General features: G+C 45.7%; 1 protein-coding gene across 2 annotated transcripts in view; it reads right to left on the bottom strand.

Moving 5' to 3' along the window:
• DENND4B (DENN domain containing 4B) overlaps positions 1 to 20,357 on the bottom strand; it is a 286,354-nt gene that overhangs the window by 157,278 nt on the left and 108,719 nt on the right. For both annotated transcript variants that reach the window (XM_086947548.1, XM_086947549.1), the window contains exons 3-7: positions 17,779 to 18,031; positions 6,439 to 6,508; positions 2,259 to 2,428; positions 308 to 549; positions 5 to 71 (exon numbers count right to left, since the gene is read on the bottom strand). In XM_086947548.1, the coding sequence (XP_086803674.1) occupies positions 5 to 71; positions 308 to 549; positions 2,259 to 2,428; positions 6,439 to 6,508; positions 17,779 to 18,031 (802 nt within the window). The remainder of the gene's footprint in view (positions 1 to 4; positions 72 to 307; positions 550 to 2,258; positions 2,429 to 6,438; positions 6,509 to 17,778; positions 18,032 to 20,357) is intronic.

Below are 20,357 nucleotides of genomic sequence, written 5' to 3'. Positions count from 1 at the left end.
TTACCTGTACCAAGATGCGAGGTCTCTGAGGAGATGGGAAGGGAACATTATGCATAAAGTGAGAGATGTGCCTGAAAGAAAATAGAAAGTGTACATATATCTTTATACCCAACATGTCATTCATATCATGAAGCAATTAAATGTTAGTCAGGGGCCACTCGTGGCATTGAGGTTATGCTACAATATGCCTTGGTTAAAGGATGTTACTATGGGGTACTCGGATTTCCAATATATTGCTCTCAGTTTCATGCTAATGTGTGGACAATACACCTTGAGCCATGCTACAAGGAGGTAATGAAATACTCACTTCTCAATCGGTAGCACGTGGGGACCTGAGATCGAGTAGCGATAAATGAAAGTGAGGAACTTCTGGAAGACATCAAAGAAGGGCCAGTGGGACAGGACGCAGATGCTCTTCTTGGTTTGGACAGATTTGCTAGTGATGGGCCTTCGATCCACCACACTTAGCAGACCCAAGCGAAGGCTCTGTTTCTCGGTCAGCTCGTCCCGGGGAAAAGACTCGTGGAACTGTATCGCAGCCCCATACACCTATCAGAGGCATAAAGAAAATATCTGACTTGCAGGAAATCCTTGATGTTGCCGCTACATTGAACATAAACTGAAACACCACCCATTAAGGACAACTTAGAGAGAGTCCCCATCACTGGCAAAACCGTAACAGCACCGACAATCAAAATGAACCCTAAGACCACATCAATATCACAATAAAGTCTGAGAAAACATGCATACTGGTATGACGCTTGGGAAAGCAACCCATATGCTATAAACCCCAACACATGAACTACGGAAAGAACATTTTGAGGAAGTACACAACATATAAATCTATAAGACAATGACAAAACCAGATTAACTCCTGAGAGACTATCTATAGAGTGAAACCCTGAGAATACTCAACGTCCTGGGTAATGCCCCCATACGTGTAAAATCCTGAGACAAAAGCCATCCTGGGTAAAATCCCTAAACCGCACCCATGTCACAAGTCACAGAGCCATACTAGACAACACTAAAACAGCACACTTACTGGACACCATATGAAACAGTAGAGCACCCATACTAGGGTGCATGCAGACTTAAAAGATAGCATGTCAAGCAAAAATCTGAGTCAGCTCCCATACTGAGAAAATTCTAGAGACATTACTCGTACCTGGCAACACTAGGAGACGGCACCTATACTATAAAACAATGCAAATGGAGCAACCTTTTCAAGAAAAATCTTGAGGTACAACTTGTACTGGAATAAATGTTCAAACAATACTTACAGAAACATAAAACATGACAACATCCATATCCAGCTTAATTCTAAGACACTGCAAATGTCAGGTAAAAACGAGACAACTTACAGAGCAAAATCCTGAGACATATCTCCACTGTGAAACCCTGAGAAAAAAAGCTATGTCAGGCAAGGCCCAGAAAGAACTACCACCCTAGTTAGAAATGTAAGAGACTGCCTCATACTAGGAACCTCTTAACCCTGCTAAGATGCCATTTCGTACCTGGGCAGCCACTGCAATGGGATCAATGCCTCACACAAAACGTCCTGGAACACCGCCAATGGACAGCATCCATAATCAGCACTTAGGGCCTGATATACAAAGAGTTTCTGCACGCGTAGCAGACGCCCCACAATCCTGGGAGGGGGGGGGGGGAGAGAATGGGGGTTTGAGCCTCTGCACTTAGGGCGGAATCTCCACAATGAGAATTCCAATTGTGGAGAGTCCACCCTGAATGCGGAGACTGTCCAACGACTTGGGGGCCTCCGCCATGACTGCGGAGGACCTTTGTGAATCAGGCCCTTAGACTGTGTGAAAACCTGACAGCACCAATACCAACCAAAAATAAGTGTGTCCAGATCAGAAAACAGGCTTTGGAATTTATAGAGAGGAGCTAATAACACTGCACTCAAAGAGGTGGTCTCATGCAGCATTCAATACCACAAAGTACCCTATCAAGGAACATACAGTGGTAGAGAAACGCCAACAGCCTGCCATAGTCGGGCACTTCAGAAGAGAGCATTTATGAAGTTAATTAGTTTGGCCTATGCCAAAGATAGTGTTCTCAATACAGTACGCTCTCAAACAATCTGCAGTCTTTCACTCAAGTGAAGACAACTACTGCTAAAGCAAAACATGACCCTGGTGAACTCCTTAATTTTCCCTTCCAAACACGGAACCCCTGGCAACAATAAAGTATGGCATAAACTGCAGTTTTAAATAAGCTGAACTTGTGGGGTGTCCTACCTTTTCCCCAGCGGCTCCAGTGAACACAAAAGTGGAGAAGACAGGCAACTGGTACTTGGTGTTCAAGGGCCAGCTCTCAATGGTGGCTCCCATGGGCAAGCAGAAGACAGAGACGGAGTCTGGCAGTGGAAAGGCGTCAATGTCACGCTCGGGGTAGCGATAGATCAGCCCTGAAAATAGAAAACAAGGGAAACAATTAAATGAAGAAGGCAGGCAAAAGGCACAGGAAAAAAGGAGAAAAGGTCTGCAAATCAACAAGAGATCATATGCCCAAACAGTAACAAAAAGCAAATACAGGTGAACCTTAAAGGAGAGATATCTGTTATCAAAATACAAAAGAGAAAAAAAGCATCAACAAGGGACAGTCTGGTAAACTCTGCCCAAACAGAACTCTCTAAGCCACAAGACTGGGAAGGCCGAACAACCTGTTCCCAGTCTCAAATTCAAGGAAGCATAGGCACTCGTACTTTGTAAGTATTCTGTACGTTCACTCCCTTTTCAGCACTGAGCACTTCTACCGCCTACTGAAAGTGACCACTGGGCCCTCTGGAACCTAGAACCCGACATGAACGTTAGCTGAGAACCCATAATGTGATCTTCTGTCTGTGTGCAATGCCTCCTTGTTGATCTTGGAATCTGATCAAAGCCTTGCTAAGGTCCTGGTTTTTCACCCTTCTCTACCATTGTATTCTGGTAACTAAAGTAAAAAACACCACCATAGGGTTCATGCTGCTGGCTCTTGTCGCGCTCTCTTGTGCTGGTGATAAAAAGGGATACTTAAAGCTTTGTTATTAGGAGATCAGATGCATGTGCGTGTCTGGAAGGTGTACTTAAGCTCTTATTTATAGACATTTGCTTCTGGTAACAGCCATACAACTACTTTTCTTCTCTTAATTCCTGTCCTTCTATTGATATTTTTCTCAAACTTCCTTCATGCATGTATGTATGTATGTATGTATGTATGTATGTACTTATGATGTAGTATTTCTGTGGAGTAAACCTAGCCAAAAGGCAGCAGAGTGTAGTACAGGGTAAAAGACCAGCATAACGTTAATGAGTGATAGGAGAGATAGCTCTTTTAGTGAACTGGAGCAGCATTGGAGCATTCCTGATGGATAAAAGGATGTTGTTGCAGATCCTAGTATATTCATGAAAAGGCCTGCTGCCTATTGTTTTCTTTTTGACCCTAATTAGTCTGAAGATTGATGGTGTCCTGGCTGTGGATGTGTTGAGAATCACCAGAGATTATGAGCATGTCTGCAAGATAAGCTGTGGTGCTGATCATGATAAGCTTTGTAAATGATGCAGCTGGGTTTGAAGATGGTGTGAGCGTGAAAGGGAAGCCAATGTAGTTCCATATTTCTTCAAGATCTAGATGAGACTTACTGCAGTGCATTAAATGCGCTTAAGCAGTGCCAGTGTGGAGCCTGGGAGACCATGGAGCACGGCATTACCACTATTAAGATTCAAAACTACAAAGTCGAACATCAATTCTGAAGGCGCTTTCTGGAAGAAAATGTCTCACTTTAGTTTGAAGAGCAAGCTGGTACTTGCCTTATCTTTGTGTTTTTTGTCAATGTGCTTCTTGAGGGAGAGGTTGATGTCAAGTATAAATCCTAGCGACTTGACATTAGGTGAAGGTTTGGGTTTGAATCCGTCACGGTTCATGTAATCAAGTCAGTTTTGTACTGCTTCTTGTTTTTTTTTTTTTTAGCAAAAATAGGATTTCTGTCTTTGTTAGGTTAAGATTCAGATCCGCACTGAATGCCCAAGTCTTCTTGATGTACAAGTAGCATTTGAGATTCTGGATATCTGGAGGAGAGGCGACTTTTAAGAAGAGTTGTGTATCATTGGCATATTGGGGAATCTTGATGCCGTTATCGGTCAGTACAGCAGCAAGAGGTTCTAAATTGAGGCTGAAGATGACAGAGCATAGTTTGGAACTGTGGCTGACTCTGCAGGTGATGGGAATCTTCTGGACCTTAAGATGTCCTTGTGAACAGACATGGGTCAGTTGGAAAGGTGGGAGAAGAATCAATGGAAAACATTGCCAGTGAATCCCTTCATCAAAGCAGCTGAGAAGTGTATCAATATCCGGAGGCATGGGTCATCTTTCTCTTTGGTCAGTGCAGCACGATCTATGATGTGTAAGGGAGCAGGCTCAGTACTGAAGCGAGGCTGATAGACATGCAGGAGATGGTTAGCAATAATGCGATATTAGAGTTGAACACAGGCTGCTTTTTCAATATCTTACCTATGAATGGTAGATGAGTGATAGAATGGTAGCTAGCAACGACATCAGGGTCTAGTATAGGTTTGTTTACGAGTGAGAGGATCTGGACTGTCTGGAGGATCTGGACTGTCTTGAGAGCTTCTGGGAAAATGCCTTGAGTGAGGGAGGAAATGACAGTGGTGAGTAGGTGTGAGAGAGTTCCCAGAGAGCTTTGATGGGGCACAAGTGTAAAACTTCATCTTCTTAAGAAGTGGCTTTGATGGAGTTGAGAATGTCGGCGAGATTTGTGAGAGATAGCGCTCTGAAGGCAGACCATTGCTGGATTCTACAGGAAGGGTTGGGTGGTAAGAGAGGAAGCAGTATGGATATTGTCAATGTGCTGTTAGATCGTCTGCATTTTTTTCTTTGAAGAAGAGGTTGATTGCATTTCACTTTTCTGTGGCGTGAGGAAGTGGCAAGTGTAACATGGGGTTGATTCAGAACTTGTTTTCCTTGAAAAGTCTTCTGTTTCCATTGGTGTCATCATTGTTGGTACAGTACTTTCCTTTGACGGATGTCTTGACGTGTCAGTGTGTTAAAAAGACGGACTGCAGTTAAATGAGGTCATCAGGAGTTACGTTTTTCTTAAATCTCAGTCTCCTGCTCAGGATGAGAAGGGAAGGGCTTGAGAAGGGAGAGTGAAGATTAGAAATATCACTGTAATGAGACTAATGGAGCTCGAGTGGACAGTTATCCTGTGACATCAGACCTGCCCCCACCACCGTAGGAAGCTTATTAGGATTATGTGGAGAATGACATTTAATGCATGGCCAAATGCACAGAGTAAATGACAAGCTGTCAGGTGTGTAAGCACTGATCCAATTTTGCAACCATCTTCTTAGCCAAACTGAACTTCAAGCCTTTGTTATTAATGTTTACACAGACCCAGAAGAAACCAGTACATCCTAATGCTAGGTAGCTAATTGAACACATACCAACACATGCACAGGTTCAGGAGGGACCTCAAGGCCTAGCTCTTTGACTGATCAGGAGCTGCGCCTTGAGACCCTCACGGGTGAGTAGCGCGCTTTATAAACCCCCTGAATGATTTAACAGGTACACAAAGAAAGTAGAGACAGGTAAACATTCTCCAAGAGACTTAAGGTACAACATTAAGCAAGGGGTAGCACAAAGAAGAATGACAAAGACTATGCCTGCCTTAGATGTGGTAGTCAGTAAGCTTCACAAAAATACTAACCCTAAAGGTTTGAACACTGAATACAAACTAGCAGCTACTGGTTTCTCAAGGGTTCCATTAATGCACAGTGTTGCGCTTATGCTACATAGCAGTTTCAGCAAGGGGAATTCACTAGCACATATGAAGCTCTTGAATAAAAAAAAATAAAAAGTAGAAGATCTTTAAAACAGAGTATGTGCATGCGGATAAATTAGGGCACATCTGCCTAGGTTCTGTTGAAAGAGTGGTGTTAATTGTCTACTAGGACTGTTCATTAAAGATTAAGTCTTTTTCGAAAAGGATTGATCATTGGTTTTGAAAGTAGTAATCACAACAAAATAAATTATCAAACTGGGAAGAAGGAAAATTAAGTGAGGAATGTGATGTGACTGGAAGAAGGTAAGCCTTGAGAGATTCTCCTTTAAGAACATGAGCACGACATATGCCTTCAAAAACAAAAAAAGTCCAGCCTTTCTGGAGCTCCAATGTTAACTGGAACCAAGTGCTTATATTCAGACAAATTCAAATGAATCAATCAGTTTCCATCTATTTAGGCAAAATTCCCACTTAGTGCTTTTAGAGAGGACACATGCACATGATGCTCTACCGGAATTGTATTCTCCTACCTAGCATGCATGCTCTGTGTGAATGGAAATCATAATAAAGGTTGTTAGATTCATTTTTTTCTATACAAAAAAATCAACATAAAAAAAGAAGAGTAATGAACTCACCTGCTTCATACACCAGAGTGTGCGCCTTGGCCATGGCTTTCTTGTAGCACAGGAAGAGAGCATTGCCAAACTGTAAAAGAAAATGGTGTGGAGACAAGTTTTACAGGCTGTTTGGGGAAGGAAATGAGAGAAGTAAACAAGGATTACAGTGGATTCATCATGCAGATCAACTGTTTCGAGAGCTGGCACGAAGCAGAACACTTCAATGAGGCCTCACTGAAGATTTGTCGGCACAGGTTAGATGCTTTGAGCAGTCCCTAAAAACAGGGTTGCCAGCTCGATTAATCTCCAGTTGGAATCAGTGACTTAACCGGTCTCAAATACAGGTTGAAATATTCAGTTCATAGGTCCAGCCTTTCCATTAATGCAGATTAGGGGTTTGACAAGTCTAGAGCGCTGTTGGGATTTCAGCCAGTTACGGCCACTAGTAAAGGGGAAACAACCGTTACAACGCAACTATTACAACGGTCTACTTTTACAACGCAACTACTACAACGCAGGATCCTTTACAACGAGTGCCTTTACAACGCATGACATTACATCGCAGATGCTATTACAACGCATGCCATTACAATGTAAGTATAGGTAAGTATATTTAATTAATTAAACATTAATAATGTAATAAATATTAAAAATATAAATAATTATTATTAAAAAAGTACTTTATAATTTAATAAATATTAAAACTAAAAATAATTATTAAAAAAGTACTTCAAATAAATTAATTTAAGTAATTTTAATATTTATTAAAAAAAGTTCTAAAAATAGAAAAATATAAGTAATTTTTACCCCTACACTATCCAGCACTTACCCTACTATTACACCCCCCTGGAGTTAGAATAGTAATTTTTACCCCTACACTATCCAGCACTTACCCTACTATTACACCCCCTGGAGTTAGAATAGTAATTTTTACCCCTACATTATCCAGCACTTACCCTACTATTACTCCCCCCTGGAGTTAGAATATTATTTTTAAACACCTACACTATTTTAAAAAAATATATATATATATACTTACAAATACATTATAAAAAAATATTAATAGGGGGCGTGGCTAGCAGCCGGCGATGGCGGCGGCACCTTAGAGAGGCTCCACTATAAGGCGGCATCCTGCCTAAATCCGTAGGAAATATACGATAATTTTATAACCCAGACGGGGCGGACTGGGTCTGGCGACCGAGCGGCGGCCACAGGGAACATTTGAGGGCAGCGGCGGCTCGGAACAAGACGGAACGGCACGGTGAGAGGTGGGGCGGAAGTGGGACATCGGCGGACTTCTCTCGCCGGAAGTGACGGACCGTCGGCAAGCACACCGGGAAGACTCGGAACGCCCCCACGACCGTCGGACTGACTCGCGAGTAGCTGGGTTACCGGGCGCAAATACTAGCAAAGAAAAGGAGGCTCCGTGGTGACCCCCGCAAACCGAGGGCGGAACCGCCATTTTGGAAGAAAGGATCGTTCTGGGTGGAGCGGCCAGTGCGGACAAACGTTGCATCCCTGAGCCTGGAAGCCCGAGAGGAAGCAACTGGAAGGTCAGTGCCGGGTAGCGGGTGAGGCGGCCCACGCTCCCCCGGCTCCCACCATCAGCGAGGCAGGGAGGGCTCCGGGCTGACTGGATGCAGGTGACTCCCTCCCCACAATACAGAGATCGGGGCAGCACGGGACCGCACGAAGGGGTAAGAAGTGGTCCTGAATCGATGCGCTCCAGGCACACCAACCATCCATACACTGGGAGGCACAAAGTATCGGCGGAGCATGATTCTGTGGGCATAGACATTAGAGGCATCTCCTCCTCTGACCAGAAGACCCACTACCCCAGGACACTGAGGAGAGGCATTGGGACAGGGGCATTACGCTGGACACTTGGAGGGAGAGGTGCGGTGGGCACCCCCGAGGACAGTCGCTTGACAATTGACCCTGGCCGGGCTTGCGCAACTCACAGCGATCTAGCCAGTGATCACGTCCACGTGGGGGAAAAGAAAGTCGCACTCAATAAGGTGGGGTGCACGCAGTCAACCGCAGACACCTCGCAGGAGACACGGGTGGTTCTCCACCCCAGCGCAGGCATCACGAGGAAAGTGGTTACAAGTCACACAAAATAGCGAACAGAGGCCCCAGGCACAGTTCTACGCAGGCCAAACTCGATAAGTTTGCCTACGATAAACAGACTCCCCCCCAGGAACAACGCAAGCCCACGGGAAGAGTGGCGGACGCCGAAGGGACAAAGAGGGCCACACTTGAGGATGTTCTGGCAGCATTGGCTCAGGTACAAGAGACAGTGGGGGCGACAGCGACTAAAGTTACGCTAATACGCGCAGACCTGCAGAAAATGAACGAAAGAGTAAAACAGGTCGAAGTGGTGACCAAATCCTTGGTTGAGGACGTGTCTGAGTTACAAATTGCTATAGGAAAATTACAAGCGGACAACAAAACGCTTAGAGAAAAACTGGATGATCAGGAAGGGCGTTCTCGGAGGAACAACGTCAGAATTTTGGGTGTGCCGGAATCTGAAACCACAGGTGTTATGGACCTCTACGTAGAAGATATGATCAAAAACCAGCTCCAGCCCAAGGGGCTCTCCCATTTCTTCTCTGTGGAGAGGGCTCAGAGTGCCAGGGGGGAAGCCGAAGCCAGGAGGCCCGCCGAGGCCAATACTAGCGAGACTCTTTAACTTTAGAGACCGGGACGCTATTCTACAGGCGGCTAGAGTGGCGCCGGCCATCCAGATCCAAAACTCTAGGGTCTCCTTTTTCCCAGACTACACGGCCGAAGTATCGAGGAGAAGGAGAACGTTTCTCGAGGTAAAAAGGACGCTCAGAGAAAAGGAATTGCCTTATTCAATGCTCTTTCCGGCTCGTCTCCGGGTGGTGGCTGACAAAAAGGTCTGGTTTTTCGATTCCCCTGATGCGGCGAGAGATTGGCTTGAGGGTTGGCGCACCATGGACCAACCGCGAAGACCTCAAAGAACGAACCACGGATGCCGGGATGATAGCCGAACAGGGTCTCAGGCATCAGGCAGGGGAGGAGCGGGAGGCTCCCCGACACATGACCTCACGGAGGCTGACGGAGAAGAATGACCCGGTTTGCATGGACTAACAGTAACCGCTGTCTTTTGTTTATGGAACTAATATTTCGCAGGCGCGACTGGACGCTGGCATGGTTCGCCCCGGATGGGAGCAGGGATGCTGCCTGCTAGGGGAGACACTCTCCCCCAACACGCAAGTACTCTGGTTGTGGGATGGGTTAAGAACTCTGCTCAGTTGGGGAGGCGGGCAGTTGGAAGTCCGTTAAGCAGGGGGCACGGAGGGGAGGTGTGGGGGGGGGATTGTTTTGGATTTGTTCGGAATTCACATGTAAGGTCGAGGAGTAATGGGGCACATCTGGGATGCTCAGCAACAGTTCGATTTCTAAGATTAAGGTCTAACTATTATTTTGTGACTCTACGTCCTCAGGCAAACAGGTGGAAACAAAGCACTCATGACATGATTCACGTCAGGCACACACATGTTCACATAAATACGTATGGCAGACGACCCGACACCTAGAGCGGAAGGAGTCAAACAGGACTCACAGGGCCCGCCCCTGCGAATACTGACGTGGAACGTGAGAGGGCTGGGAGACAAGGTAAAGCGTGGGCTGGTGTTGACAGCCCTGAGGAGGCAGAAACCCACCTTAGCACTCCTGCAAGAGACGCACTTAACGGGGGGCATCCAAAGCTATGGACAGGAGAGGGTACAAAATGGTAGCCCATTCAGAATTTACGTCAGGGTCACGAGGGACTGGCATCCTACTTCAGAAATCCTCGCAATTCATTCCACTGACCACCAAGATTGACGGACAAGGGTGTTTTGCGGCCATACAGGGGCAGTAGGAGGGTAGACTCCTCAATTTGGTTTCAGTGTACATTCCCCAAGCGCTCCACTCAATACAGCTCCCAAAGCTAGCAGAATTTTTACTGACTCTTCCCGAGGGGGATGTTATTATCGGGGGCGACTTTAATGCAATTGTAGACACACGGCTAGACAGGTTCCCGACGATAGCAACCACTGGAGGGCCCTCCCGATTTCAGCGCTTCCTGACAGCTATAGGTCTAATCGATATATGGAGACATACTCACCCCCAGCACGACAATTCACCTTCCACTCCGCTGTGCACGGCAGCATGTCTAGAATTGATCACTTCCTGGCCCTGGGCAACGGAATCCAACACATAGACACTATCGAAATTCACCCACGGGGAATATCAGACCACTCCCCGATCACCCTGGCGATCTCCACCCAGGAGAAGTCTCGCAAACGGATATACCCCATCCACGCCACATACCTTAAGATCCCTCCAATTCGTAAAGCTGTTCAAAAGGTGACGACACAATACTTTGCTGAAAACAGACTCCGTGCGCTCCTCAGAGGTAGTATGGGAAGCATATAAGGCAGTATTAAGAGGACAAGCCTTAAACTCGATAACCAGCTACAAAAGGGAGAAGGCACAAGAACTAACTAGACTGGAGTTAACACTGCGGGAGTTATCAGCAGCACATGAAGCAAACCCCAATCCAGACACGTCCCACACACTTCACCTCCAACAGCAACTCTACGCAGATCATGTTCGGAAGCAAGTGAAGGGACATATTACTGACACACAAAACAAGATTTATGAGGTAGGGGATAAGGCGGGTAAAATGTTGGCATGGCTGGATAAGAGAGGAGGCAGTTCAAGAGGAATACAACAAGTGAGAAACACACTAGGGGGGATACGTACTAACACGGAACAAATAGTTGAGGCCCTTGCGGCCCACTACGAATAAGTATACACCCCGGAACCGGTAGTCACAGTGGAAATGGCTAGGGCAGCACTAGAGCAGATTGGGTTACAGACACTTCCGTCAGAGACTGCGGCGGAATTGGAAGCGGATATAACCGCGGAGGAGATCCAATTGGCCATAGGCACTCTGAATCCAGGCAAGGCGCTTGGCCCAAACGGCATACCTATAGAATGGTACCAAACAGCGCCGGAGAGGCTAAGCAAGCATCTACTGGCGATGTATAACGAGTGTCTAGAGAAGGGAATGCTCCCACCAGATCAGAGACTGGCCACCATAGTGGCGATCCCTAAGCCCGGGAAACCGCCAGAGGAGTGTTCCTCATACCGACCCATCTCGTTAGTTAATGCAGAAGCTAAAATCCTCGCCAAACTTCTGGCGATCCGAATTCTGCCTCATCTACCCAGCCTTCTTCACCCGGACCAATCCGGATTTATGCCTCATAGAAATACGGCACTTAATTTGCGCAGATTGCACGGGGTGCTAGCTGGAGCGGACTCAATCTCTACACAAGCAGTGATCCTAGCTCTAGACGCGAAAATGGCATTTGACCTTGTAGAATGGAACTACTTGTTCGAAGTTTTGACCAGCTTGGGCTTTGGCCCCAAGTTTATTGCATGGATTAGGTTATTGTACGCCGAACCGGTGGCACAGGTTGTCGCAAATGGCCATATCTCGCGAACGTTCTCTCTAGGGAGGGGCACTCGCCAGGGATGTCCCCTCTCGCCGTTGCTATTTGCGATTGCACTGGAGCCCCTAGCCACTTTGCTACGAACAACACCGCTGCTGAAAGGCATATGCTGGGCAGAGGTATGGGAAGACCGACTTTCCCTATATGCGGACGACATGCTGGTCTACCTCACAGACCCGGAAAACGGGGTACCGGCGCTCCTGACTCTCTGCGACAATCACGGTAAGATATCGGGCTAGAAGCTCAACTGGAATAAATCGGAGATGTATGTCCTAAAGGGTCCGGTCCCAGCGCTGAGTACGGAATGCCCACTAAGGGCAGCTGGCTCTTCCTTTAAATACTTGGGCATACACACTACGAGGGACCCAACGGAATTTATGACTAAAAGTTTGGGGCCTCCCATGGAACGACTCAAACAGGATGTTAAGTTCTGGGTGGGGCTGCCTCTAACACTATTGGGAAAGGCAGCACTTTATAAAATGATGTCCCTGCCCCGTTTTTTGTACATACTCGAGAACACTCCATAACCGGTGGCTCCGAGTTTCTTCAGGAAAGTGGCGGCACTGGTGTCAAATCTTTTGTGGGGGAACCTCCCGGCACTTATCGCGCAGACCAAATTACATAGAGGTTGGTACGATGGCAGAATCGCGTTGCCTAATTTAAAACTGTATTATTGGGCGGCACACCTGAAACCCATTAATCAATGGATACATACCCCACAAAATGAGCCGGCATTTCAAGCAGACAGGGCTCAACTAGGCACAAATAGCTTACTGGCTCCGCTATACGACTAAAGTAAAACGCGAAAATTGGAAGGCCCCACCAGACTCACCGCGGCGCTGTGGCATATGGCGACAGCGGTGCTAGGGTGGAAGGGAAGAATAACCAAGCTCACACCACTGTGGGATTCGCGCGCTCTGGGAAACCTTAGAAACAGCAAGGGCTTCTCGCAGTGGGATGCTATAGGGATATCCACCGTGGGAGATCTATGGAAAGGGGGAGCAGTGGTGCCTTTTGACAGATTAAGGGAACAATACGGCCTGGGCGAGAGAGAATCGTACAGATATGTTCAGATACGGCATGCGTTGCTCGCGGCCGTACCCCCTGAAATGGAAGTGCCAGAGTCTTCCCCGCTAGAAGACCGTCTCCTCACAGACTTCATGCCTGAAAGTGCGATATCACTCATATACCGTAAACTACTTAACAACTTACCGGACCCAATGACTCCTCTGAAGGAAAAATGGGAGGGTGATGTCCAAGATATGGACGAACACGAATGGAATGAGGCAATGGCGTCACCTAAGGAAGTGGGCATCTCTGCGAGATTAAGGCTGGTGCAACTAAAAATCCTACATAGGGTATACTACACGAGAACCACACTACACCGCATTCACAGAGCACAACACCCTTACTGCCTTCGGGGATGCATGGAGGAGGGCACGTTCTTCCACACATTATGGGACTGCCCCCGTGTCCAGGAATACTGGAGGCAAATAATGCGAACAATGTCACAGACACTAGAGATCTCCCTACTCCCCGAGCCACGAAAGTGCCTACTAAATGTTTGGGACGCCAATGACCTGTCCAGACATGGTCAACTATGGGTCACGTTAGGCATGATTATAGCTAAGCGAGACATTGCACAACGCTGGGGGGGCGGCGGAAGTACCAACAAAGACACAATGGTGCCTAAACATGGACAGGGTGATGGTGACGGAAAGGTCAGTATACTCCAACCGGGCCGGTCCGGGAAAATGGAACAAAATCTGGACCCCATGGAACGCGTACAGAGGGGAGATCTGTGAACCCTTGCAGGAAGAGGATCAGGCACTGTCAGATGAGGAAGGGGAGGAGGACTGCTAAACTTCACGGACCACGTAGGAGGGGATGTCACGGGTCATTGGGTGAACCTCAGATTAAATGACAGGCCAGTGGGGAAGGAGGGGATGGGGTCTAGGTAGGGAGCACCCAAAGGAATCTGAACACTCACTGCCATGTGTTAGAGTAGTCTAGGAGGGATTCGGATTGAGTCGATACTGGGAGGACGCATCTGCACTCATTTAATGCACCCAACCACTTGAACTACACGACCGAAATTTGATTCCTTAGGTTTTTGTTGTTTAGTTGTTTTTATTTTTTTTTAAAACAGAAAATCCAAAAAAACCTGTACTGATCAGCACAATATTGACTATGTCGTACCTCTCAACTTGCATGCGGTAACAAGGACTGTAAAAAATATTCAACCTCTAGTTTCAAATTACTGCATTATGCATACAAGACTGTGATAGCGGCCAGCCCCCGGGTTGTAGGCCAACAGCTGTGTAAACTTAAAGGTACAATAAAGGTTTTAAAAAATTTATTAATTTAATAAATGATATTAATTATATATTTTTTAATTACATTTTTATTTAAAATTATATACTTACCTATACTTACGTTGTAATGGCATGCGTTGTAATAGCATCTGCGATGTAATGTCATGCGTTGTAAAGGCATTTGTTGTAAAGGATCCGGCGTTGTAAAAATTGCGTTGTAATGGTATGCGTTGTTAAAGTATGTGTCGTAACGTCATACATCCCTAGTAAAGGGTTCTGGGAGTCGCAGGTCGAGGGTTCAGTCAGTTGAAGGTGCATGACAGAGAAAGAACAATTGACAGCGCTCACGTGGAGTTCAGCCTCGGTCTATTGAAAGTATCTGCTCAATCAGTCTTAACTACATATTACATGAATATACCCAATCCCTGTTCAACTGGGGGTTCTGTCAATCCCTATCGCAGAGGATATTATTTTAGTATGTCTCTGGTACATGATCAGGGGTTTAGTCAGCCCATAGTACAAGTCTGGGTTTCAAATCGGCAAACAAAGTAAAAGAAAAGAACTGCAGATAGAACCTTCTCTGGTAAAACAATACACAGGATGTGAGCTTGTTGTTTATGTCTAGGGTTCAGCCAACTGACTACACATCAGAGATCCAGCTTGTTGCCTGTATGGAGCAGGATTCTGACAACTGTATTTATAAGTTGTGGCTTAAACCCACTGCCTATGCAATTACAGGGATCAAACCACTGTCTGCACAGGTCAGGGAATCATTGAGTTGCATGCAAAGATCCTAGGCTGATATGCAATCCACACGAAAACCTTGCCCCAATTATTCGGGAAATGATTCGGTTTGGGGGACTATCCAGAATTAACATCAACTGGAATAAATCTGTGATACTCCCTCTCGCTAATAACACCTCCACCTTCCACACAGATTATCCCTTGGCCTGGGCGACCGGCCCAGTGCACTACTTGGGCATCTGAGTGAGTCGTGACATCCAAGACCTATGGGCTGCGAACTAAGGGCGTACTATAGCCTGGCTCGAGAGCAGGATACCAATGTGGTCTGAATTTCCACTGTCTCTCACCAGGCGCATTGCTATCAACAAGGTGGTCATCCTACCAAAGTTTCTCTACCTATTTCAAAATATGCCATTGCCACTCACTCGTATATTCTTTCAACTACTCCGGTCTAACCTAATCTCTCTGGTCTGAGCTAGCAAACAACCCTGAATCTCCTGGGAGGTTCTGGCCCTGCCCCTGGCACGAGGTGGACTCAGTGCCCTGATTTGGAGCTATATGCCAAATGCACTCAAGCTCAATTCCTACATTTCTGGATAAACCCCACTCCATTCCACCCGCACATGGTGATTGAGCAGGACCGTCCAGCCTCACTACGTCTAAACACAGCCCTCTAGAATTCCTATAAAGCTCCGCACAGTGAAATAAACACCGTAGAATGTGTTAGATGGGCCTGGGAAGGGATTATGAGTAAAGGAGGCCTCTCACATATATATGCCCCATGTATCCCACTTCTCAATAACCCAATGATGCCACTTCTCCAAGAAACTGGCGCCCACAGAAGTGCACAATGACTGCACCTTAGTAAATTCTCAGGCATCTATACTGAGGAGGGGTTTATTTAGACAATCCCCTCACTGACCCAGGCCCGGGGAATGCATCAGACATATTATTGTATGACCAAATTAGAGCCACGTGTTGTGAGAACAACCCCGCCTTTCCAGCCCAGCCCCCAACCTTGCTCTTGCTGGAACAGATAATCAACACACCCTCTGCCAAGAAACTAATCACACAATTATACACGGGTGCTCAACAACATATGCCCAATATAGAACTTCGAGCTAAGACACACTGAGTAAGGCCAGGGCCCGGACTTTACAGACACACACTGGGAATTCTGCTGAAGTTAATTGGACGGCCTCTCTCCCAACTACAGACACAGGTTAATACACTTTAATTATCTATCGTAAACCCAGGCAATTCCATAGAATTGGGCTGTCAGACACCGAGAGTTGCCCCAGATGTGGAGCCCCAGGAGCAGATTTCCTTCACTTTGCATCAGTCCATCCGGGAGTGCGGACATATTGGTCCGCAGTGTTCCGGGCCATTCAAACCATGACTGAGTTCCACATTCCGGATACTCCGTGGGTCTCCTTGGATATGTGAAAGAGGTGCCTACCACAAGACGTAAACTGGTGGCCCTACTTTTGATTCTAGCAAAATGTTGAGTGGCTATGGTGTGGGGTGGTTGCCGCACCCCTAGGGAGCGGGACTGGCTCCTTAATGCCACGTACTGCAGCGATCAACTATCTCACTACTGGGACATAATGCCACCCAAATCTCGCCCTAAAGATATCTGGGACCCCCTATGGGATTACCTAAAGGCTAAGGAAGGCCCCAGTGAATCACCCCCACAAGCCAACTCTTCCAGCCAGGATGGCCAAGATATTCTAGATTAAATCCCCCCTTGCATGTAGACTACCCAGTGTGTGCCCGGTCTGGCTGTGTCAGCCACAGCAGACAAGTTAAAATTATCAGTGCGGGGAAGAATGGATGTCAATACCACTCACATACCCTTAAAGGGAACTATCACAGGGATTGGATTGGTCTCATCTCGTTGGTGACCCCACAGGGAAGTAGAGTATGACCACCTTATGGATACCTTCCAAAGTCTATTTGTCACTGATTAATGCCACTTGTGTTGTCATTGGTCTTTTTTCTCTTTTTCATTTTTCTTTCTAACTGTTAGCTATGTTGCCTTATGGCCATGTATGAAGACTTAACCTAACTATTCTCATATTGTCATTTGCTTACACTTGGCACTTGTTTGTACATGATGATAAATGCAAATAAATAAAGTTAAAATAAAAGATCCTAGGCTGAGCCGGGTACAGCCAGTTACTACACTACAAAGGTTCAGTCAGTCGCTAGAGGGCTGCAACTTTTCTTCACAAGTCAGGAGTGAATCCAGTTCTATGCATATTTTAGTGGTTCAGCCAGTTGCCTGCAGAGCTCTGAGCTTCAGCCTGACATTAGCATATGTGCCAGTGAAGACAGGCATGCAGCCATTCTCTATAATTGTGACGGTTTGGGCAGCCACTGGCAAGGGTCATTGCTTTAAGGAGCAGCCAAAGCAGTTCAGATACCAGCCAATCACTATCACTAATATGTCAGTCAGTCAGTACAACTCGTCTGGATTTCAGTCAGCTGCCATATTGGCTCAAGGTTTCAACCAAGCTCCCATTTCAGCCATTAATCAAATGGTTCCCAGATCTGCCTGCCCTGGATGTAGGTTTGGGATTTAGCGTGTCCTCGTTTATGTTAACTGCTCAGCCAATCTCTGGTTCAGGTCAGAAGTATCAAGTAGTAGCAGTCTCAGATCCCGGGGAGAAAGGTATTTAGTGTTTATGCCACTGGTACTGAGCACAGAAAAGTTGAAATAAAACCAACCTTTCCCAAACACAAGTAAATGCTCTTAAAATGCTCACCATGCCGCTGTTGAGATTTTTAGTTACTCTGCAGAAAGTGTGTGGTGTGCTCTCCCCTTTGCTGGGCATTATAATGCAGAGGTCTGTCACCCCCAGTGTGTTCAAGCCCTGAGATTCTGGAGCCCGCTTGTACATCAGGAACATCCGTTGATGCCCAGGACCCCCAGAGTTCAGGTTGGCAGAATGGCTGTACGGTGTAGCATCGATGACCGTGAATCCAGCCTTCGGTCGCTCCTTTACTTCAGAGTGAATGCTGAAATTGCAAAAGGTAAACTTATAAAATTATATAACAGTGATGTGGCCATTCATACACACAGGTGTGACTGTTCGGGACAGCTGGACTGCCCAATGTGGACAAGATAGTATCATGAAAACCATGAAAAATCTGTGACATACATTTGTGGAGGAGATTTTGAGTTTGTAAAAGGCGGCACACAATAACTTAAAACTGATGTCTTATTGTGACCAGCTACATAAGGGGCGGGGATAGCACAAATTTCCTTCACTGCACTATAGGTAGGCACCTATTGAGAAAAAAAAAGCTCTTTGAGGACCATACGTTTGTAAGACTTTTAAGATCCTTGTTGACTTAGTTATCACTTACTTGGGAGGCCATGTATATATTGTATTGTATTTGCATTTATTTAGGGCCTACTACCCCTGACGAGGTGTTTAAGCGATTTTTCGGTGAGTAGCACGCTACTCCAGAACCCATAAAGAATTAGTGGTGAATTATTATAGTGAAATATGAAATTAAGTCCTTTACCATTTATGCTACAGTGGTCTCCAGTGTACCAATACATCTCGCCATGGTCCTGAACATAGTACAAGAATACAAAATAGCACCCAGGGCAGCATTGCTACACTGGAGTTGGTTAACCACAAAAGTTTACATATAAAGTATGATACCTTTGCACATCTGAGGACAGAACATACAAGCAGTTTCTGTGCAATGTAGAAATGTTTTAATTGTAAACTACCTCCTCTGAAGCTTCTGTAGGTTAGAAGGGCAGGCAGGATTACTCTTCTCAGACAGAATCCTCTAAAGTAAGCCCTATATATATCAGAAAATAAAAGAGTGGAGAGCTCCTGATCGGTGCTGCCCTTGTCACACTGCTGCTTTCTGATGTCAATACCGGTGTTCCAGACAGTATATTTTTGATCTAACTCAATTCCCATTGGCCTCCTACTTCATGTTACACGTCTCCCGAAACCTTCTAGACCCTTTCCAGTAGTTGCATTCTGGTGAATGCCGTTCAGTTTGCCCAGCCCAGTATCCACCATTTCTACAAGTCCTGCTGCAGTGATGTAAATCCTGCTCTTTGAATCACAGCTAAAAGTTGTCTGACTACTATTTTCATAAATCAAGTATCAATTTAGTGACTACTTAAGGGCCTCTAATCCTGGTCCGGTAGCCACTTCCATGTTACTCTTAGGACGTTTGTCTCGATTACTACCTCATACCTTTAACACAGTCACTCCCTCTGCTCTGTTCTATATTGTCACCCTTAGATTACCCACACAGGGCAACACATAAGGTCACTCGCCTCCAAGACCGTGATTTTACATCTTTAAATCTCTCGCTTTTTTCCAGAGGGACAAAAAACCCTATGTCTTTAATTTAGACAAGTGAGGTGTGTCCTGGGTATTACGACTAACTTATGCCGTTAAGAATCAGTCAATCTTCTTCTACATGCAAGACGTCCCCAAACTATGCAAACAGACCAATTGTGACCATGCTGCATGAACTGATGGAGAATGGATAAAGTGTAGGCAGGAAATAAAATCTACTTCTTGGTACTGGGCTGGAATCAGGGACCAGTGTGTGTAGCATACCAGCTAGGGACAATTGTCAGGAGTGGCGTTCAATCTTACTATTGCATCACTGGATATCACTACAATACAAGAACTTTCTACTATCGATAAAAATAAAATTAAAAATAGAAATATGTTATTGTGGTGTTTGTAGAGCACAAGGCAATCCGTCAAAGGGAAGCTTTGGAGCTCCAGGCATTTGTTTCACGTTCTCATTTCCAAGGAAGCTCTCACCCACGCACCCTTCAACTACTCAGTGTATTACCAGTATGAATGTATATTTCAATGAACTACCACAAAACAGTTCAATACAACTCATAAAATGTACAGTGCCTAATGATGGGTGTTTGCAGTAATTTGTTATTTCCAACCAGATGTCCGGAGTTACTGGAGCCAGAGTTAAACACTTGTGCAATTTCTTGATGAGTCACAAGTACCTGCCAGTAATGACCCAGAGAATTACACACATCCTCTAAGATTTCATTGGGCAGACTTCTCAAAATAACTTATTACACTACACTGCGGATTGCAACAAGCAGATTGCAATATGCGGATCACGTGTCCACTATACTTTGTAAGCACTCCTACAACTCATGAAAGCAATTCAGACAGTGTGATTTAAGATGTAGAGAATTTAACTATATAAAGAATGGAATGTGTTACACTGCATACAATGAATGATCACATTCACAGCATCTACATCAAATCTTTAAACTAAACATACATTCTACAGACAAAGGTTCCATTAATGCATGTTTAAACAA

Source organism: Lissotriton vulgaris, chromosome 12, assembly GCF_964263255.1.
Source record: "Lissotriton vulgaris chromosome 12, aLisVul1.2, whole genome shotgun sequence".
NCBI lineage: Eukaryota > Metazoa > Chordata > Amphibia > Caudata > Salamandridae > Lissotriton > Lissotriton vulgaris.
This window is presented reverse-complemented; position numbering and strand designations above follow the sequence as displayed.